General features: G+C 38.3%; 1 protein-coding gene across 2 annotated transcripts in view; it reads left to right on the top strand.

Moving 5' to 3' along the window:
• The window catches only part of GABRB3 (gamma-aminobutyric acid type A receptor subunit beta3), a 161,454-nt gene that overhangs the window by 117,436 nt on the left and 20,203 nt on the right, over positions 1 to 23,815 (top strand). For both annotated transcript variants that reach the window (XM_073327683.1, XM_073327694.1), the window contains 3 exons: positions 11,663 to 11,883; positions 16,581 to 16,663; positions 17,621 to 17,758. In XM_073327683.1, coding sequence (XP_073183784.1) covers positions 11,663 to 11,883; positions 16,581 to 16,663; positions 17,621 to 17,758 — 442 coding nt within the window. The remainder of the gene's footprint in view (positions 1 to 11,662; positions 11,884 to 16,580; positions 16,664 to 17,620; positions 17,759 to 23,815) is intronic.

Raw genomic sequence — 23,815 nt, 5'->3', positions numbered from 1 at the left:
ATCTATGAAGGTTCTTATATGGTCCCCGTCAGTGTAGTACTGAGTAGTTTGCAAACATTAACAAATTTATCTATACAACACTTCCTTGGAGGTAGGAAAGTATTGAATAAACAAATCAAGTTGCATCAACTCATGTAGTTGTATCCCACCCCAAATTTACAATATAGGGGTATTTCAAGTAATACCAAAGAGGTATTCTAAGAACTAGAAACATGAAAATTCCTTCTTTTCCCACAGGTACATATCCTAATTCTTTGGCTCCCAGCTCATAAGTGGCAAGAACTCCCACACCTCTAGAATAATAGGGTAGCAGCTAACTTCCCCAAATTGCAGGTGGCACATTCCTCTCTTGTCTAGGAGTTATAGCACATTTAACCACTATTCTTTTTTCACTGAAGTCAGATAAGAAGCTCTCATTGACTGTTGCTGCGTCAGTCACTTGAACAGCTGAAGGCTAATAAAACTACATTTTTCCTTAGGTTCTAATCAGTATTTAAATTAACGAAATTAAATGTAACTATTTTCTTGAGATTCTGTCAACTTTTTTTTAAAAAAGCAAAGTGTATTTGTGCTGCACAAAGCAACTTCAGTGCCTTGCTCTGCTTAAGGTTATTTTTCTATCTGATCTGTAGTTTTCTAGGATATTTGTGTTCCTAACTATATCTCTCATACGGTTTTCTATAGTGCTCTATGTTGTTGTATCTAGGCAGTAGATATTCCTATTTCTTTTCTCCTTTGTTGTTTTTTTCAGGAGGATTCCATCATTTGAAATTTTATATCTTAGCTGTCCATACATCAAGTGGATTTTATTTCCATCTTACCACCAAGTTTGTAGGTGGGCTCCCAGGGGTATATCAAACTGGCATATTTCTGACACTGGGCTACCTCTCTGCCACCAGATCAATGAGGGTATTACACTTCTAAAGTATAAGACAGGGATGAGCAACTTTTGGCACATGGCCCACCAGGGTAAGCCCCCGAGCGGGCTAGGCTGGTTTGTTTACCTGCCGCATCCACAGGTTCAGCCGATCGCGGCTCCCACTGGCCTGTTTGCTGCTCCAGGCAATGGGGGCTGCGGGAAGCGGCAAGGGATGTGGGATATCTTCTGCTATCTATCCATGGTGACTGGAAACTCCAGGTTGCTGAGGTCTCAGCAGGCCTTGTGGGACAGATGATATTCTGGATCAGGGAGGAAATCTTAAAGAAATCTTTTCCCTGTCCCCAGCTGCAGATGATTTAATAACCCAGAGTGAGACAAGGTGGGTGAGGTGTAATATCTTTTAGTGGACCAACTTCTGTTGGTGAGAGAGACAAGCTTTTGAGTTACACAGAGCTCTTCTTCAAGTCTGGGAAATATACTAAGGCCATGTATACACTACCACTTATCTTGGCAAAACTTACATTGCTCAAGGGTGTGAATAAACACCCCCTGAGCAAAATAAGTTATGTTGGCATAAGTGGTAGTGTGCACAGCACTATGTCAGCAGGAAGCGGGAAAGCTTCTCCTGTCGGCATAGAGTGGCTACATGGGAGATCTTACAGTGGCGCAGCTGCATCGGTACAGTTGTGCCTCTGTAAGCTGTCTAGTGTAGACATAGCCTAAAACTGTCACAGCTAAATACAAGATCAAACAGATAGTTTAGCATAAATAACACATATTCTTAAGGTGAAGTGGCCCATTAACATCCAATTCATAACTTTGCTAGACACTAAAAATCATGGTTTTAGTAAAGACATGGATTTATGGTTTATCGCAACAATCTGCAACCCACTAACTCCCTTTTTTTCCCTATGACTACAGCAGTGTTGATGGGTCACTTCACCTTGAGTGGTTGCTTAGAATATGTGCTAACTGCTTATGCTAAACTATCTGTTTGATCTTGTATTTAGCTGTGACATTCTTAATATCTTTCCCAGACATGAAGAAGAGCTCTGTGTGGCTGGAAACCTTCTCTCTCTCACCAACCGAAGTTGGTCCAATAAAAGATATCACTTCACCAACCTTGTCTCTCGAATATCCTGGGACTGACATGGCTACAATAACCCAGAGTGACTCTGTTGCAGGCTTGATTGACACTCTGCTGAAACATTTGCAAAGGCTCTTTCTCTGTGCTTATACGCCAAAATACATTTCAAGCACCAGCTCTCTTGCCAGACAATCCTCCAATTTTGGGTAGGAAACACCGAGGCTGGGAAGACATGCCATGACATTACTGTGAACATAGGAAGAAAAGACAACATCCAGCCTCAGGAGAGCTAACACCCTTGTGTAACCACCCTCTCTCAAGACACCAACATAACAAAGTGAAGGACTAATATTGGGTGCCCGGGCATTTCCTCTCTTGCTGTTCAGAGAAAGCTTCTCTTCTGTTGCTATTGTTACCTCTGTTCCCCTAAAAACCAACCCAGGGTCACACTTGTATGAGTTTTATTATGATGCCGCTGTTGGGTCAGACAGAAAAGGGATGGAGCTTATTTATACATGCACACATTCACCGCGTTCATACCCTCCTGCACTCACACACTTACACAGGCGGAGAGTTACTGGAGACCGCATGGGAAGCTGAGAAGCTGAAGCATAGTAGATCTTGTGTGTCCACCTGAGGTCACGGATCCGGGCCGGTGAGCAGGTCGAGAAGAAGCAGAGGGTTTGTATGCATGCCTATCGCCATGCTGGAACGGAGTGGCTCCTGTCACGTACATGGAGTTTTCCTTTCGTGTCCGTCACCGAGAAGCATTTCCAGACCAGTTCCTTTCATGCATACCAGGTTCTTCTTTTCTTTACAGCACCCCATGATTGCCTTCTCAGGGCAGGTTACATCAGATACACCTGTCTCCTGTCTCCAGGCTCTTTTCTCCTTGCAGTTCCTCTCCGCCCAGTCCCACATTCACGCCTTTGTTCACACTCCCTTATCTCCCCCCCACACTCCCTTGTTCACACACTCTCTGAATATTGCAAAGTTTGGAGGTTCATACCAGTGGTAACTGAAAAGGTACAAAGCTTGCAAAGGTTACAAAACTTAAATGGCTGTGCTAACAATAACTGAAGTTACAAAGTCTGCAAAAAAGTTAATGATACAAGTTACAGATCTTACAATTGCAGTTGAGCAGAGGCTTTACATAACAGCTATAGGCACCTTCTTTCTTTCACATTCCGAATGGTAGGCATCTTTGCCTGGTTGCTATGTCAACCATCCTCCCTTTGCAAGCGGAATGCCTAACAGCGGTTGATATGGCAACCTCCCTCAGAACATTTATACATGCTGAGTATGTGACAAACACTTTGGAGAAGGCATTTTTGGTTGCTCAGCATGTTGGCATACCACAGGGCAGTAGCCTGGGGCAGAGCATGTTCACACAACCATACATTGAGGAGAAGTGCAGACATTCAACATGAGCTGTGAGCAAATCTTGAAGTGAGGGAGCCAAGATAAACCTGCTGCCTCCGACTCCCACACCTGCCTGTTTAAAAACATCAAGGATAAGGTCCAGCTCTGAGTGTTACCACAGACCACTGATGAACGCAAGAAACCATAATGCACAAGATGATAACCAACATTTTCAAGTGGGTGCCTTAAACATATGATGGCCATGGCAAGCCTCTCTTCCCACACATTCAACTGCAGATGGAAAAGAGGCTTCCTGAACATGAAATATGCTGGAAACTTTCTCTGTCTCCAGAATCAAGTTGCTTCTCAGAGGCTATTTATACTCTGCCCTCTGTGTGCAGCAGTAGAGCTAGCTGAATTCTTTTTTTTTGACTGATACTTTTTGTGGTGAAAAATGCAGATTCAGGTCAACTGAAATATTTCATGAATTCATGTCAAATTCATCAAATTGGTTTGGCAGGGGGAGGGGATTGGAGGGCGGAGTGAAAACACCCTGAAAAAATCCAAATTTTTTGTTTCAGTATTTTCAAAATGAATTTTTTTTTTATTTTGGTGTGGAGAAACTTTTCATTTTGAAATGTGCTTCACTTGTATTATTTAAAAAATAAAATAAAAAGGCAATACCTTGAAAAATGCAATGAAATGTTTTGTTTGGCCTCAAACAATTTTTTTCTCCAATTTTTTGGTTCACTGAAAAAGTTTGTATATCATACACACACACTATATTTCAGGTTTATTTGAATTATTTTTTTTCAGTGTTTTGGTATGGCCAGTAAACCAAAATATCAGTTATTCACACAGCTCTAATCAAAAGAAGATAAAAAGAAAATCATGTAAATCTTGTAACAAAGTGTCAAAAATAAGCTGCTTCCTTGATAGCCTTAGAATCAGCCTTTTTTTTTTTCAAGGTATTTGGTGAACCTATGTCCCGAAAGCCTCAGTGCAGCCAGAATTCATGGGGATCCATAAAATCCATGCATATGTTCTACGGATGCTTTCAGCTTCAGCACACAGGTGCCCAATAACTCCACAGGGGCCCAATCATGCTTCATTAGGAGGCCCCCAGTACTTCTGTCTGGTATTATGAGCTCTCCATGGCTGGTGGGTAAGCAGTGTCCAGTCCCAAATGCTACAAGGAGCGCCAAACAACAGACATGCCTTGTAGTCAGGGAAGAGGGTGTCTCACTGCATAATCACAGAGTGCTTCAGTGTTTCGAGTCAGAACTTGATGTTTACAGGACTCGAGCATTTCAGTTTATCTGAGATGTGCTTGACAGAGGATAATGTTTCCATTACCAGTGTTTAAGGCCAGTGCCTTTCACAATGCCAGGGATCAACATGCAAAGCTTGCTCCACGCCAAAGTATCGAGATGCAAGAAATGCATAGGAGGGCAAGTCTGTGTAGAAAGACCTTTCCACACCTTACCGAGACAGCAATTTAAGACTAAATTTTCAAAAGTGCCTAAGTGACTTGAGAACCTAAGTCTCATTAGCTTTCAATGGGACTTAGGTACTTTGAAAATTTTACTCTTTGATATTAATCAAGATGCTTTAGCATTGAATTTCTTTTGGTAATAGAGCAATATTTTAACCAGGGAGGACAATTCTCTTGCTGGGGGAATGTGTGACATGCTTCCATCCCGTCATTATTTCTCTGTTAGTAATCCTACAGTTTCAGTATACATTAAATTAGTACTTTCCTTGTAAGGACATGGCTGAACAACCCTAACACTGCTAGATAACTTTTGTTGACTCATTGAGGTAGATGTGGCTTTTTAACTCCACCAGGATATAGTGGAATGGGATGGACAGAGACTCGTTAGGAGGCAGAGGAAACCAGGGTCTATAAAAGAGAGGTCTCAGCTGGGAACCATCATGAACAGAAAATCTTGGGGAGAAAGCTAAGTGTGAGGTTTACATAGCATTATTATTGTTCAAATTACCTTAACGCCTCCCTTACCTTTACACCTCCTTTCCTGGGGAAGGCTTGATAAAAATCCTCATCAGTTTGCACAGGTGAACACAGACCCAAACCCTTGGATCTTAAGAATAATGAAAAAGCAATCAGATTCTTAAAAGAAAAATTTTAATAGAAGAAAAAGTAAAAAGAATCACCTCTGTAAAATCAGGATGGTAAATACCTTACAGGGTAATTAGATTAAAAACATAGAGAATCCCTCTAGGCAAAATCTTAAGTTACAAAAAGACAGAAAAACAGGAATCTACATTCCATTCAGCACAGCTTATTTTCTCAGCCATTTAAAGAAAACAGAAGCTAGCGCATCTCTAGCTAGATTACTTACTAAGTTCTAAGACTCCATTCCTGTTCTGTCCCCGGCAAAAGCATCACACAGACAGAGAGAGCCTTTGTTTCTCACTCCTCCAGCTTTTGAAAGTATCTGGTCTCCTCATTGGTCATTTTGGTCAGGTGCCAGCGAGGTTATCCTAGCTTCTTAACCCTTTACAGGTGAAAGGGTTTTTCCTCTGGCCAGGAGGGATTTTAAAGGTGTTTACCCTTCCCTTTATATTTATGACAGTACCAATATGAGATTTCTAAAGATAGTTACAACACTCGACCCGAGGTTTAAGAATCTGAAGTGCCTTCCAAAATCTGAGAGGGATGAGGTGTGGAGCACGCTTTCAGAATTCTTAAAAGAGCAACACTCCAATGCGGAAACTACAGAATTTGCACCACCAAAAAAGAAAGGCAACCTTCTGCTAGTGGCATCTAACTCAGATAATGAAAATGAACATGTGTCGGTCCACACTGATTTGGATTGTTATCGAGCAGAACCCTTGATCAGCATGGACGCATGTCGCCTGGAATGCAGGTTTTTAAAAATAATTCTACATTTGTAAGTTCAACTTTCATGATAAAGAGATTGCACTACAGTTCTTGTATCTTGAAAAATACTATTTCTTTTGTTTCTTTTTTACAGTGCAAATATTTGTAATAAAAATAAATATAAAGTAAGCACTGTACACTTTGTATTCTGTGTTGTAATTGAAATATATTTGACATGTAGAAAACATCAAAAATATTTAAAATAAATGGTATTCTTTTATTAACAGTGCAATTAATCGCATGATTAATTACGATTACTTTTTGAAATCGCTTGACAGCCCTATTTTTCTTTTTCTCTCTTCTTACTGTTAACTAACAAAAATAAATATATGAACAGTCATTACAGATATCTCCTAAGGAAAAAAACTGTGGTAACCTCACGTAACACTGTGCAAGGCAACTGTTGGTGAATGCTGACTTTTTCAGTGCTGACCAGTGTGTGTGTTTTTTATTATATATCTATTTAACTGAAATTTTATTACAAAAAATTCTGAAATGCACTTGTAAATTTCTTGAATCCCTCATGTGTATGCTGGTGTGCCTAGTAGGGTGTGAAAAGTCAGAAGCATGTTTTCAAAGTACAGAATACAGGAATTTAGCTCTCATTAGCTTTAATGGGAATCATGTAGTTCAGTCCCTGATTGAGGCTTTAAAAATATGCCCCTTACTCTACAGAATCCATATTTAAGTTATGGGGAGACTACTAGATGGATTTTCCTGGTTTATTTTTCCTTTGAATGAATGAGCTGTATGGTTCCATTCAAAAATAAATTGTTTAAAACAGTTGGGGATAATTCCATTTCCCTGTAGGCCAAGAAAGGATTTGACGTGTATTTACATTAAAGAATAAGTCTAAGAAAAGTTTTTGCATTTCAAGAAGGTATAAATCAATCCTCAGGAACACCATAATAAATATTTTTAACAAATAATTTAAAATCATTAATAGTTATATTAATATTATAAGCTATTGTGATTATTAACTATAATACTCTATTAACAATAATTTGGAGACATACACCATTTTCTACAATAAATGGCCAGTTTGTTAACATCCTCCATGTGTAGAACCCTAAAATGGACTATAAAGTGTAATTGCAAATTTTATGGTATTACTGCTGTGGTACATATTGTTAATGTTATTTTTGACATGCAAATCATTATATATTTATTTATATTTGTTTTCATTTTATGGAGCATTGAAGGTAAAGCCAAAAATAACTACTTTGTAATAGGAAATCAGTTCTTTTCTGTTTGTACTTAATATATTATAGTTCATTAGTAGATTAGTAACTATAGTAGGTTTTGACTGGCTGAAAAGCTATGTAAGAATAAATAATACAGTGTACTTTCTACAGATGTGTTCAGTCTGTAAAGAGAGTTACCATTTGGGGAATATTTATTTAATTACCATAATCGCCGGCAGCATACATAAGGATATATTTTGTAAGACTGTATTATGCTCACTTATTCACATGTGTTGGAGATAATGGATAATACTTTCAAAGAGCATAGGCACATTCTATTCTATTCTATTCAGGTTCTTACATGGCCCTCATCACCATCGTAGCTGAACACCTTCTAGAAGTAATGGGAATATTATCTGCCATGTTTGGTTCTTTCATTCTCCCTTCTCCTCAACAAAAAATTGTAATGAAAAAAATGTATAATATATACCTGTACTATGTGTTTATATTCACAAAAGCAAGGTCAAAGAAGTGCACCTTGCACTGGAAACAAAAGGTAGTGAGATTTGTTATGGCATTTAATTCCTGTGGAATGAATTCCTACAGTCTTGGACTCGTCTCATGCTGTCTCCTGCACGACAAGCTTTGTCCTTGCACTGGAGAATTCTACTGTACCTGAGGATAGGAGCTACCAGCTGCCATCCTCATCTTGAAGCTTTGGGCAGTCTTTTAGGTAGGCTGGGCCCAAACCATTGAGTGCCTTGAAGGTAATGGCTGAGTCCTTTGAATTTGGGAAGCCAACATCATGGTTTGATGTGCTTATGGAAACCAGTGGTGCTAGTGAGGAGACAGGCTACTGTATTCTGTACCAGCTGGTATTTTGTGAGGCTAACAGCTTCATGGACTATAGAAATAGTCCAACCAAGAGGTAACAAAACCTGAGGCTAGGTTATCATTCATCAGCATGAGATGCAGCCTTCTAGCCAGCCATAGATGACAGAGCATGTTACTTGCAGATGTCGTTCCATGAAAATGCATCATGCATCAGCAAAGCATTCAGGAGCACTCCTAAACTGCAAGTGGAATTGACCAGTTGCTTGTGCATTTTCAGCCAGTGAAAACTGCATTGTGTCTAAAAACCCCTCAAAATACTTTCCTCTGATAACCAGCATAACCTCTGTCTTGTTCGGTTGAGCTTCAACCAGTTGTTCTTCATTCACTTAATCCAGCTAATCTCATCCACTCACTAGGCTAGCAAAGAGACAACGGTGTTACTTGAGAGCAGCATGTTATTTGCATATTGTTGGCTCATGAGTTCATGATATCTTTCCACTTCGCTAGTAGCCGCATGTAGGTATTGATCCTAATCTGGTACAAATCAGTGTAACTTCATTGAAGTGAGTGGAGCTACGCTGTTTTGCAGAAGTTGAGGATGTGACCGCTAATGCCCACCCTTTTCATACTCTTTTTCTATCAGAGTAATTTCAGCAGTTTTATCACATCTATAACTTCATACTTTTACCTTCAATGGAAACATTTTTTCCATCAGAATTTGCCAAGTTTCATGTAGAATTGTTTTGATTGTAATGAATTTCTGATGGAAAAATACCTGGAAAAGTACCTGATTTCATGCCACCTCATCTAACTCATCAGCTAATTAGGGCAATCGGCTAGCCGTTAGCATGTATCTTATATCATGCAAAAGCGTTCTTCTTGAAATTCCCTTTCCTATAGTTCAGATGCTCTGTTTCAATTACATGTGAGTGACAGCTGGTTACTCTTTCAGTGCAGTAACAGATCACGCTAGTGGTTTTGTGCCTTTTTTTCTGCTCCTTCTAGATTATGCAAAACACATTTTATTATATATTATGAATTTTACAATACTCTGTATGTGTCCAATATTTCACTAATTCACAGTCTCCTGATGTTGGACATTTGAAGCAAAATAAAGTACTGTGCTATCTTTATGATTAATAGAAACATACATTAATCAAGCCACAACTGGTAGAGAATGTATTTGTTCTTATTCATCAACATCAGAACGGGAGGAGATATATGGTCCTCCTGGTGCACTAATAGGAGCTATGCACATGCACTGAGAGCAGCATAAATCTTTTCCTTTGATGAGTGATGATGATTAGTCCCACTAAGAAAAGCTTTTCAACCAAAAGATTGGATAAGGTTATTCTCAACAGGCATGTCAGATTTGGCCTTTAAAGCATGAACTGCACTCAGTTCCACAAGGACCTCTTTTCTCCTACCATTTGGTTCCTTTGTTTTAAACGCTCTTAGCTTCTAGAAAGTGAACAACTTACCCAATGACTAGAATACTGTATTTGCCAAGCAATTAAAAACAGTTTCTTAAAGCAAGATATCTTGCCTCATTAAAGAGAATGATTCACTCGATAAAAATCCCAAGAACTCTGAATGTTGAAGGGGATTAGTAGTTTTGTTCGATTCTGAGGAGGAATGTTTGGGTCTGATTAAAGCACTGGGTAGGATTGATGCCTGAAACTAGGATTTCTCAGCATGAAACAGTTTCCCAAAAATGGACATACAGGCTGCCACTAGCCCTAACAATTTTACTTAGATTCATTGATGATAATTCCCACCCAACCTGAGAGAAGCAAGCCTGAGGGTTTTTGTATCACCAGTTTGCTAACCCACATGCAAATGGATATCTTGGGGCTTGCACAGCTCTAGTTCACCGTTTAAATATCTTTTTGGAAATTACATTAACTTCTCAGTGCTACGTGAATATTTTTGCTATATAAAGCACTTGTATATTATTGAAAATCAGTATTTTAATAGGCAATGTTTGTGTTTTTATTGTAAATATAGTAACAATATTATAAGGTCTAAACACAAATTTTCTGTTTTGTCTTGAATAATCAATTTGGTTTTCATACAAAGAATTTTGAAAATAAAGGATCCTAAAAAGAAAATGCCCCATCAAATTTTAAAATAGATGGAAACGAAGATATTTTGAAGATTTGTTTTCCCTTTGTCTGAACAGAAAATCTTAGTATGAAATTCATTTTGACTAACTTATTTACCTAGTGTTATAAAATATCCACATGCATTTTTATGTTTTTGTATAATATCCTACATCATTTTTCATTTGCAGACACCTAAAAAATTTCACATGGAGGTGCGGACCCTCTAGGGGGTCTGTGGACCACTGGTTGAAAACCATCGTTCGATGGTAATGATAACCTTTTGCAGATCCCTTAGACATAGTCTGCAGACCCGAGATTGAAAACCACTGTCCTAGATTCAGCGCATGAACCACATAGCTTATGGTTTATCACAGAGGCTGGGAACCTCTTCCCAGCATGTTAAGTGTGGTTTTATTACTGGCATGATCAAGTAAAATTTGTAACATCTTAAAACAGGAAAAGATTTATTAAAATGGTTGAATAAAGTTTGGCTCCTATATCCATGTTTAGGCTCCTAAATAAGAGAATTGATTTTCAAAAATGCCAAGTACCCAGCACCTTCAATTGACTCTATACACAAAGCCATGAAAATCAAATATAGAAACTAGTATAATCAGACTAGTAGAATGTTAGCTAGGGTTTACCTACTGCTTATGTATATTGCAGCCAGCCTAACTCATGGTGGTAGAATCTTTACACTATGCCAGCATATATTCTCATTGTATAGGCACACTGCACCTTTCCAATTTTGCTTTCTGTTATAATTTTGACTGCTGTTCAAAATATTTTGCATGGGGTGCCAGAGACTGGCAATTTGGTCCTATCTGTGTCTGTTTCACAATCTGTAAAATGGGAATTGTAACAATATTTACCTACTATTTAGTTACCCACCCCATGAAACACCCTTCATCTCTCTCTTATTATGAAGCTATCACACAATTTATAGTGGTAATTTGTGGGAGGGAAAAAAAGAGAGAGAGAAAGGAAAGATATCAAAAGAAGTTTAATTTGCTAGAGGTTTTGAAATACACATTTAAACTTAATTGAAACCATTCCTAAATTCTTTAACATTATTTAAAGCTTTCATGTCTAAATTGTTTTTTTTTGCAAGGTAAATGTAACTCAAAATGTAGCTAAAATTGATAACAGGGAACAATGAGGATGTTAAACTAGTGTTAGTAAGAATTTATTTTTTATACAAGGTGTCACCAAATATGTAAAGTTTGTTTCCTCAGTAATGAATTATTGACTCACTAATCAAGCACTGACTGCAGAGGTTTTTCTTCTTCTCCTTTTCACCACCAGGATTATACCTTAACAATGTATTTTCAACAATACTGGAGAGATAAGAGACTAGCCTATGCTGGGATACCTCTCAACCTTACGCTTGATAATCGAGTGGCAGATCAACTCTGGGTGCCCGACACTTACTTTTTAAATGACAAGAAGTCATTTGTGCATGGAGTTACAGTGAAAAATCGAATGATTCGCCTTCATCCAGATGGAACAGTGCTGTATGGCCTCAGGTCTGTACTTTATAATGAAGATTTCATAGCTATTGTTTCGTACTGTTGATATTTGTTTCCTGGTACAAGGTTATTACACACTGTATGTAGCATATTATGTAAACTTCACAGTAACCCTGAAAGATGTCGGTAGAAAATAAATAACACACTCAATGTTTCTTAATTTTGCCACCAATGTATTCAGTGAGCTTTTATCTGTTTATACAGCGTCACCATAACAGGAAAGCTCTGCAGCTACATGGTTTCTGAAAGGAAACCATGAAGTGCAAACCTAAATATTTCTTTCAAAAAATATGGGGAGTGAGGTTTAATTTGGGTGCTGAGTTCCTCTCTTGGTATACCACTACTTGGTAGTGGAAAAAATAAACCCAGGAAAAGTGAAGTCTACAACATTAAAACATGATTGTGTATACCCTCTGGATTTTATATTTACTCTGGAAGTGTAAAGGAGCTTTAAAGGACGCTGCTTTATATCCATATTAAGTCCCTGTACCTTGCCAGAGCAGTAAAAAGGCGACTTAGTGAAATGAGAATCAGACAGAAATAAACACAAGATTTGCCCTTATAGGGAAAACCAGTTCTTTACCTAGGAGAAGCCTTTTCCCCTTGCTGCATACAACTCTTCTGCAGCTTCTTCTCCTCCCTTGTTTCACTCACTGGAAGAGGTTTTCAAAGGTCACAGGCTGCCCTTAATTAGACTCAGTGTGTCCTTAATCAACCGGAGGTAACGTTTTTCCGTTCATAGTAAAAAGGGCTTTAACAATTCTAAGACAGATACACCTGCCTTCAACCGTTCTCCCAGAACTGTCATGTCTGACTTTGTCACAAAGTATTCACAGCACATTCCCAAATAAATTTGCTGAATATTAGTTATAAAATTAAAGCTCAGTATTAATCGGTAGAAAATCATTTATTTGATAAATTTAGTCTGCTCTTCTGCAGACAGCGAATGCCCATGAGCAGATTACACTTTCCTTGAACGTATTTGTTGTTTGAATTTACTCAATGAGAAGAGACAGAGAGACATGGACTTCAGTGCCAGCGGCACATATATGATACCCAACTCACAACTTCTTTCATGCACACATCACTCTTGCCCAGCTTTTGCTGAGCCTACAAGAGAGAAGAAGCTCCTGACATTAAATCCTAGCAAAAAGAAAGGGAAAAAAGTTCTAAAGACTGGTCAAAACCTTAACCTAGCATTTAGCTGCAAAGGTGGTTTGCAGACTTGTGCTCCATCTAGGCTCTGCTGCTTCTGAACAGTCAAATGGCATCAGTAGCCAAAAATACCTTCTGCCATCTTCATCTGGTCATGAGGCCTCTTCTTTAGTGAGCACCTGGCCTTTGCAATTTTCATGTTTGACTCCCCCAATGCTCAGTTACTACAATGCACTGGATGATAGAAAATATCATGAGAAAGCTCCAGGTGGTGGTCCAACTTCTGAGCAACACAGATCCCTGAAAATGCCTGACGAAAGTGACCCTTATGCCACACTGGCTCCACGTTAAGTACTGGAAAATTCAGAACCCTGATCTTCAAAGTCTTCAAGGGATTGAGCCTTGGTTATCTCAGGTTTCTTCTCTGCCAAGGTTCTCTTCACAACCATTATCCATGAAGAACAATGGAATTAATAGTTCCAAGGTTGGACTTTCTCAGAACCTGATCCATGGCTATGCAACTCCCTTCCAATTGTCTACAGATGTCACTGTTTGCAGCATAAAATGTAAAATGCACATTTCTATGCAGCGGTTTTTCCTCAATAATAATTTAAACAAAAAAAAAGGTAATGGCATTTACAAAGAAGGGATAGAAAATAAAGTATCCTTGCCTGTTGTATGCTTACCGGATGCAAATCTTTTTGCCCTCAGACACTATGGTGATGGAGCATGTTATAAATACCTAAAGTGAAAGAGAGAATTGTTTTGCAAGTCTTCTGAATCTGTGAATTGGTTATTTTAAGTATTCAATACTCAGTATTTGAACATTCAAGCTATATTGGTTAGTTATGGTTGGTCAGATAAGGAATGTGACATTGCTTCTGTTTTTTAATTGAATGAATGTAATTCTTATAAACAGGAGGGAAGGATATCTGAATTAGCCACTGGGACTATGAACCTCTCAGAGAGAAGTTCTTAGTGTACTTAAATTTACTTAGACTGTAAGCTCTTTGGGGAAGGGTCTAATTTTTTATGTTTCTGTACAGTGCCTAGTGCAACAGATTCAGGCCTTTAGGCAACACAGCAATATAAATGCAAATAATAGTAGTAATAATAATAATAATTAATAAGGTTACAGTTCAGGGAGAGGTGTCAGGAGATAAACTAATTTAGGAAATTTTGGAAAATTGTCAACCTTTCCTTTCTGTATTGCGTGCATACAAAGTGTGTGTGTGTTTGTGTGAAATCCGATCTTTGTCTGGCTCATATAATTGCTTCTCTACCAGTGCGCTGCTGAGGGGTTCTGGGAATCCTGCCATCCTGCTGTGCCAGACAGCATCTCTTCCATAAAAAACATAGCTCTTCTTCTTGCGCACATAAGCTAGCCTGAGTGAACAAAACTTTCCTTCAGCGAGCACGTGTGTAAGGAAAATGAGGTTGTCTGAAAGTTCACAGAAATTGTACACAAATGGAGTTGAGCATTACTGCAGCAAATGATTTTGTACATTTGAGTAAATGTGGTATTTACCTATCTGTTTTTTTTTTTAGATCTTTAGTTTGATGTTGTGGACTTACACATCTGTGTCTTGATTTAGTACATAAATATACTATATAGCTTCGATGGAGCATATTCTTCCTGACAATACAACCTTGCAATACATAGATATTGGTGGGGCTTAGGACAGAGTACATTATCTAAAAAGTCATAAAGCAACCTAATATGTTAAAGACAAATATAAATTTGCAAGCCGCATCATTTCTAGTAAATATTCCAAACTTATCTTTTATAAATATCCATTTTCTGTCTCCTTAGCATTTGCCAATAGTTAAAGACGCTAATATTTGAGAGACCCTGATACTGCAACTGCCTCTGCATGAATTTTACCCATGTAGATGCCATGGCAGGGTCTGGAACCATGTGACCTATTGTTCAATGTAGTAAATATTTTCCATTTAAAATAGAATGGGATAACAGCATAATAATCACAATTACATATCACTGATTTTCTTATTGTTTTGAATCGGAACTACCAATATTGTATTACATGCAAAATAATTTGATTTCATAATAAGTGTGACTTTGTAAAGTTCATAATTGTTATGATTGTGTAATTTAGAATGTTCTTGCGGTGATCCCAGATAAAATGTTAAGTAATTTTTTTCCCCGAGTGCATTACTTGGTGTTAATTTTATGTGCTCTGTCAGAGTTGCTAACAGTCAGACTGCGGAGACACTAGTTTCCATAATTAATAATCCTGAATCTAGCACCTTGCCTGAGGAGCCAGCGGAGCACTGGGCAGATGTTCGATTGAGATAAATCCTTCTCCTAAGCCACAGAGCAACTGTGGAAGCTGATCTTTGTAAACTATTCCAGCCCACTGGGACATGTGTTAAGCCAGAACATCTGTCAGGGCAGGCATGCCATTGGGCAGTGGAAGGAACATGTAAAAGGGGCCATCTGAAAGAATCCCTCCATTGAACAGTACTTAGAGAGGGAAACTTACATTAAAAGAGTGGCCCAAGGTAGACAGTGATGGCAGAGCTTTGTTCATGCATTAAATGACCTTTGACAGTGAAGGAAGGATTCAGATTCAGATTTTTGATTAGGAATGAACCATTTTTCAAGTTTGTGTCTATTAACATGAGAAAACGGATTAATTTGGATTTAAAACGTTGACCTAATTAAACATAGAAGGTAGTTTAAAGATGAACTTCACATGAAAGCAATATTAGATGGTGTACCCTTAGCACATGCTAAAGGCTAAGACCTCAGTTCAGCAAAACACTTAAGCATGTGCTTAAACTTAAACACGTGTTTAAGTTCATTACTGAGTCAGGGCCTACATGTCAGTATTAATACATTCTTTTTAAAATTAAGATCTAATTCTGAGACAACATGTGGCTTAATATAATTGCTTTGAATGCATACATAAATTTTATTCCTTTAAATTGAGATTTATAAAAATAATTTGAATATATTGATCATTTTGATATTTACTTTACATTGATTGTAAAATTATGCTAAATTTGGATTGAATGTACACGTTGTACTATCACATTGAAATAAGCGTAACTATTTTGAATCTATCCTTCCATTGGCTGCTGTGGATTTTATTTCTTTATATGGGTTTTGATAAAACATAAACACAGTAAAACCATGTTGTGTGGTAGTTAAAAAAGAAGATAAAGAAGAAAATTCAGAATGTAGACAGAACACAAATGTAGCATAGTAAAAAGCATCATCATGACATGTGTAGCAAACTTTTATAGTTAAACACTTTCCGATATAAAGACACGTTCTGTAATCGTGACAAATGTTTGAATAGTACTTACACACTGAGCCCCAATGTGATCACTCAAGTGCCATTTAGAGTGAGTAATCTTACTGAAGTCAATGGAACTACTCATTTGAGAAAGTTCTGCTCAGTGTAAGAGCTGCAGAATCTGGTCTGTAGTCAATGCCTTTCTTTAAACATCCCTCACTTTTAAAGAAATAATGAATGATTGGCCTACTGTAATTCCATTTGTTTGTATTTCAGAATCACAACTACTGCAGCTTGTATGATGGATCTGAGAAGATACCCATTAGATGAACAAAACTGTACTCTGGAAATAGAGAGCTGTATGTATATATACAGATACAAATAAAGTCCAGTTCAGTTGTGTGGGCAGTTTTCCCCAATACAGCCATAGAACAGTCATCCTGATGCCTAACGAACATGTGAATTCTTTAACACAATGACCCTTTGGACTGTTTATTTGATTTTATGCATCATTTAGAATATAAGGGAATTATTAATGTCAGGCTTGCATGTTGTGTTGATACAAATTGGGGCTAGGAGACAGAAAGAATGATACAGTTCAGCACTCCAGATTGATTGGATAGAGGTAGTGACTGGATATTTATTTACAACAGGAGAACAAAGGTTCATATTTTAATCAGATTGACTTTGAAGAGCGCAAACACTGAGATACAATTTTCTTTGTGTGCTTTATTATGCATGAATGGCCTTGCCATGAAGAACACACTACTGAATTATCTTTTTTAAATTACACTTGACTTAATACCAGTCCCATTGGCATTAATGGGGGTTTAACCATTGATTTCTGTGGGAGAAGGCCCCCTCTCTCTAATATCTTTGTTTGCATTGATAGAACATTCTCTCTTTTCCTGTTAATTAATACTAAGTGCATCTGATATCTGAAATAGCACCAATCTGTAAACAGACTCCTCTAGTCAGTATTAGGAGCCACTTCCTGGTCGTATCTATGTCTTGACTGTACTCTATCTGGTTGCCTTCATTCTTGCCCTGAATTTCATCAGAACTAAAAAACAAAACAAAAACTTGCCTCAAATACTTGTGAACTCTTTTATTTAATGGAGACAGCCCTTTAAGAGAGCAACTTAGAATGGTAATATATTTGAAAACCACCCATATGGAATAAAGTAGTGGAACAATTGTAGCTGCAAAGCCCTAATCCACTCTGTAATCTTCTGAAATTATACTATGTACTAGATTTTTCATGGTAGAATATAGTAGAGGTTTTTTCCAACATTACATTTGTGCTTTGTTTGAAGATGGTTATACAACCGATGACATAGAGTTTTACTGGAGAGGTGGAGATAATGCAGTCACAGGCGTAGAGAGGATCGAGCTTCCACAGTTCTCCATTGTGGAATACAGACTGGTGTCAAAGAATGTTGTCTTCGCCACAGGCAAGTGTTCATTTGTTTGCACGTTCAGTTTGTTCACTTCCTTACGTATGCCAGTTATTATTTTACGTAATGATAGTGCTGGATACCACATTTGTGATAAACAAGTAGCTGGTAAAGCCATTATGCAGTAATCCATGAAGCAGGAATACTTCTCCATTTCTTTTTACAGATGAGTAGTCCATGAGAGCCTAGGTTGTGTCATACTTAACAGAAAGGCTAAACATCTTTGTAATTGGGTATGAAGCCTTTCACTTTGGGCTGTCAGTTAACCCTAGCCCATAGTGACCTTACAGAAGTATGGGAATGCCAGGTTAAAAAACAGCTTTATGATCATTGATTTACAACTTGAGTGTGTGTTTGGATTGTGTCTCAATACAGTGTATGCAGTGTATTTGATATCTTGTGTTGCATTAAGGTATGTGCCTGCATATAGTAGGCAACTGAAGACACCTAGTTTCTATACATCCAGGGCTCCTATAGTCAGTTTTGGAGTGCTAAATCTGGGGTCAGAGGTCCTCTTCCAACCTGCCCCTCTCCCCGCCCCCAGCCCCCCCAGGAGAAACATGGTTTAAATTGATAGAATCTCACAGCATCTCTGAAAACTAGACCACTTACTGAGGTGACTGAAGACAACATGGATATAAGTGCTTAATATCTTTGAAAATGTTGGCATGGGATGACTTGCCTATGGCCACACAGTGATTCCTTGGCAAAGCTGGGATTTCTGCTCAGGAGTTTCAAACACTCAGCCCTCTGTTCAGATCATGAAACCATGCTGCCTATTGAACCCTTCATCCCAAGCATTTAACAAACTAAGCATATGGTACATTTATGGGACTCTCTTCACCGATTCCTTGATCATAGCATCTGGTTCAAAGTGCACAGCAGCACTACTTGTATTTCATTACAAAACATAAGCATTGGCAGAAGAGCAATTGATATGAGTTTGTTTGCCAAATGCTGTCATATTTCTTTGGTCATAGTTAAGAAAAGAGGGTTTTGTTTAAATGGAAAAGGAAACAGGTGTGTTAATCCCTTACCACTCCACTCTGCAACCTCATGCACTCCTAGCATAATCACACACTGAAGGTGGGAGTTTTTGTGAGAACTGCTTTTTAAAATATTGGTTGCATGGCACTGATGGAGAACCTCATTTTTGCACTGGTTACAGGAAGTTGAGAAAAGATTTTAGTACAGGATAAGCGAAGTTTTAGTTCAAGAAAGTGTGAAATGTTTTTTATGATGAAATCTGGAATAATTTACAGACAGAGTCCTGTTAAACACAGATGAAATAGAAATCTAAAGAACTGTGTGACAGCCATATAAAAGAGATTGAAGAGGCAATAATAAACAGGATTGGACATTTATATGGATAAAAAGAATATTCAGCATTATAATAGTTACTGCTAACAAACATTTAAAACTCCAAAAAGAAAAGGAGTACTTGTGGCACCTTAGAGACTAACCAATTTATTTGAGCATAAGCTTTTGTGAGGATGCATCCGATGAAGTGAGCTGTAGCTCACGAAAGCTTATGCTCAAATAAATTGGTTAGTCTCTAAGGTGCCACAAGTACTCCTTTTCTTTTTGCGAATACAGACTAATACGGCTGCTACTCTGAAACCTGTCATTTAAAACTCCATGCTTCAGGGTTTAAAACAGCCTAACTATTAGGGATTAGGATGAGATTTTTGTGGGAAGTAGATTACCCCACATGCCTACTATAAGGTCTCTTGTACCTTCCTCTGAAGCATCTGATGATTGCCAGTGATGGGGACAGGATACTGGACTAGATGGACCACAGACCTGATCTAGTATGGTAACACTGTTTTTATGCAAGGGAATAAATCTTTCAGCAAACCATCTTTACGTTTCTACCACAACAGCCCCCATGCATGGAATAACCTCCCTGAACTGATCCACATGGCCAAGTCCTTCCCTTTCGAATCATTCCTCAAAACCCACTTCTGCCATACACCACAATAAATTAGCCAGCTAATCAGTGCTTGATAGAGAATGCAGTTTATATTAATTATTATTAGCGTATATTTTTGATTGTATGTTTTATCCATCTTCTTGAATGTCTGGCCAACACCCAGCACACTGTGATCATAACACAAATAATTATTATTATTAATAATAAAACCAGGGATGCTATCTGGAGGGGCTGGTGGACTCCTCAAGACCCTTTACCTCTCTCTAAAGACTTGGGAAAATAACCACTGACTTGGCTGCTGCTGCTGAGTTTCTCTGTCTCTGTGGAAAAGAAGGCTGATGCTGTCCCTTTTATCTCTGAGGCTATCGGGTGCTCAAAGGCAGATATTAGATGGTTCATTGAGCTATAGATAAGATTTCAGTGTAGTAATAATTCTACTGGTTATGCAAAAAATAAGAATGCATCAGGTGTATTAAAGAGCCTTGATATAAGCATTGTTTCAGATAAAATGAGTTATTCCTCCAGTGCTCCCTGAAACAGCACGACTGTATATTCTTGTACAAAATATAATGAGAATGGAAACACTGTCCGTACTACTCCCCCTACTAAGGAGCGATTTCAACAACACACATAATGGCTAAGACTTTCAAAGCTGTCTAGATCTGCATGCCCATTAAAATGAATGGGAATTAGGCATCCACATAATGTAGGCAGCTTTGAAAATTTGAGCCACTGATTTTAGCAAATTCCCAGCTTCTGAACTCTTCAACTTTCCTACTATTCCTACTTCAAACTATGCATAAACTGTTGCTTATTTTGTAACGTGGTTGCCCACAATTTAGATTAAGATAATTGGCTTGAATGTACTTTTAAAACATCCAATTTAAAAATTATAGAAAAGAAAGTTTAAATCAGAACTATGAAAACTATTTTAAAAATTGAAGTAGTCAATCTTGAACTGAGAATAGCAATAAATTTCTGGAAAGGTTCCATACTGCAGCCAAAGCCCTACTACAAGAGACTAAGAAGGCCAGCCATGCACCGAAGTGGCTCCTGAAGTGGCTGATCTGACAAACATTAGAAAAAATCAAAAATGGTCCAGATAAACTACACTAAGGGTATGTATTCACTTCTGGCCGGATTGGTGGGCAGCGATCGATCCAGCGGGGATCGATTTATCGCGTCTAGTCTAGTCTAGTCTAGATGTGATAAATTGCCCCTCAAGCACTCTCCCGTCGACTCCTGTACTCCCGTGCCACGAGAGGCGTAGGCAGAGTCTATGGGGGAGTGTCAGCAGTTGACTCACCACGGTGAAGACATCACGATAAGTCGATTTAAATTTGTTGCATAACTTAGATCGATCCCGCACCCCAGTGTAGACTAGGGCTAAGAGACTGACCTGAAAAGGGAAGACATAACCCACTTTCGCTGGAAACTTCAAGATCCATCATAGTCTCTAGACAAATTAGCTACTTTTTTGAAAGAGGAAGGTACTTTTAATAGGCTTTGACATATAATTATTTGGCATGTTCTGAAAGATCAATCTTTAAAATACATTTCTAATTAGCAAAAGAAATATCCTGGAAGAACAGATTTGAATATGAATTCTGTAACTGGCCATCTCTGATATCTTGGTTTTTTACTTGGATAAAACAGCAAGAGACTAATTTAGCCTTGGAGCTAGGTATTTCAGCTCAGCTCCCTGTCTTTTAATGAAATCGAAACAGACACAAGTAATTGCTTTTTACCAAGCATTTGAATAAATGAGAAGTTGGGGTTATTTGTACTCAGATTATTGATTAACCATTTATTTTCCTCTCTGCATTCTCAGTCATATCTAGCCTAAATATTTAAGGCCAGATTCTGCCACTCTTACTTGCAGTGAGTCAGTACTATGCTCTTCAAATTATCCCTCTGAAATCAGTGGAACTCCTAATGCTGAATGTGAGGGAGGGTATCAGAATCTGGCCCCTAAACATTAACGCATGTCAAGATTAAAATATATTTTTGATGTAATATATAAAAGCTAGAACCTCCAGGTAACTAGTTGATAAATATATTGAGCCTTAATTAACAAGACATTATCCCACCAAAATCATGCCAGTTACAGTAATAATAGTCGAGCAAACCAAGAAATAATGATTGCACAAAGTATTTGATTTCTGCTTAAATATATAAGGATTTGTTCATAATCCCTTGATCACATGTAAGTGAGGCCCCTGTGCACAGACCTTCCACACAGAAAGGGCAGAGTCAGCTGCCTTCATAGCAAAGTTCCCTCCCTGTCATCCCTCACAGAGTTCTGTGGTCTGCATAGTGGGACAGTGTGGGAGTAAATGAGAGGGAGTAGGAGTCAGCAGGATGGAGATTGGGCCAATTGGATCATGCACCATCCTTCCTCCAACTCTGCAAAGGTGTAAACATATTATAGCTTAGGATAAGACAGACATTGGTAGTTCCAGGGTCAGGCATCATCTAGGGCAGCCCTGATAGCATGGCACCATTGCTGTCTGGGAGCAGTAAGGGTGGTTTCCAGGGATACAAAGCCAGCTGTGGCTTCTGGATGGAATTGATCTGTGAGGTGCGAACCCCGCCGCTTCCATGGGCAAAATAATTTGGGAGAAACTCCCTGAGAGGAACCTGGCAAAGTTTTGCTCCACTGTCACCCCCTACTGCAGTGGGTGGTTCAGTCCCTGATTTATTTTTAAAACTTATTTTACAAGATGGGGTGTGTGCTTTGGTTTACACAGATTACCCAGGAGGCCCTCCAGGCTATTTTATTAGAAAATCAGATGAGAGAATTAAACTTTGTTAGCAGAAAAGTAGACCTAGTTTCAAGGAGAGAAAGAGTTTATGCTTGGAAGTGAGACATTGTTCATTAGAAAATGAATGTGATAAAGCAAACGAATGCTTCAGGGATTGTTCATCAAAAAATATAGACTTTGCACAGTAGCAAGATATATTTTTTTAAGTGAAGATTTAACCAACTGTATTTGATCAAACAAACTTTTTAAAGGAATTGTTGCATGTGGGTGCATGTGCAGTTTTTCATGTGCACATGTAAAACTACTCAAGATAGTTAAGCCCAAAGCAGACTGAGGAGAGTTACAAAATGGATCTCACAAAACTTGGTGACTGGGTAACAAAATGGCAGATGAAATTCAATGTTGAAATATGCAAAGTAATGCTCATTGGAAAACATCCCAACTATCCATATAAAATGATGGGGTCTAAATTAGCTGTTACCATGCAAGAAAGAGATCCTGGAGTCAATGTGGATAGTTCTCTGAAAACATCCACTCAATGTGTAGTGGCAGTCAAAAAAACAAACAGAATGTTGGGAATCATTAAGAAAGGGATAGATAATAAGACAAAAGATATTAAATGCCCTTTATATAAATCCATGGTACGTCCACATCTTGAATACTGTGTGCAGATGTGGTCACCCCATCTCTCTCACTCTCTCTCTCTCTCTCTGTATATATATATATATATATAGGAATTGGAAAAAGATTCAGAAAAGGGCAACAAAATGATTAGGGGTATGGAACAGCTTCCATATGAAGAGAGATTAATAAGACTTAGACTTTTCAATTTGGAAAAGAGATGACTAAATGGTGACATGACAGAGGTCTATAAAATCATGACTGGTGTGGAGAAAGTAAATAAGGAAGTGTTGTTTACTCTTTCTCATAAGACAAGACCTAGGGGTCACCAAATAAAATTAATAGCCAGCATGTTTAAAACAAACAAGAGGAAATATTTCTTCTCACAATGTGCTGTCAACCTGTGGAACTTTTTGCCAGAGGATGTTGTGAAGGCCAAGACTATAACAGAGTTCAAAAAAGACTAGATAGGTTCATGGAGGATAGGTCCATCAATGACTATTAGCCAGGATGGGCAGGGATGCAAACCCGTGCTCTGAAGTATCCCTAGCCTCTGTTTACTGGAAGCTTGGAATGGGTAACAAGGGTTGGTTCACTTGATGATTGCCTGTTCTGTTTATTCCCGCTGGGGCACCTGGCATTGGCCACTGTTGGAAGAAAGGATACTGGGCTAGATGGACCATTGGTCTGACCCAGTATGGCCATTCTTATGTTCTTCTGTTCTTTTTCTTACTA

Source organism: Lepidochelys kempii, chromosome 1 (genome assembly GCF_965140265.1).
Source record: "Lepidochelys kempii isolate rLepKem1 chromosome 1, rLepKem1.hap2, whole genome shotgun sequence".
NCBI lineage: Eukaryota > Metazoa > Chordata > Testudines > Cheloniidae > Lepidochelys > Lepidochelys kempii.
Note: the sequence above shows the minus strand (reverse complement) of the source record. Positions and strands in the feature narration are given on the sequence as shown.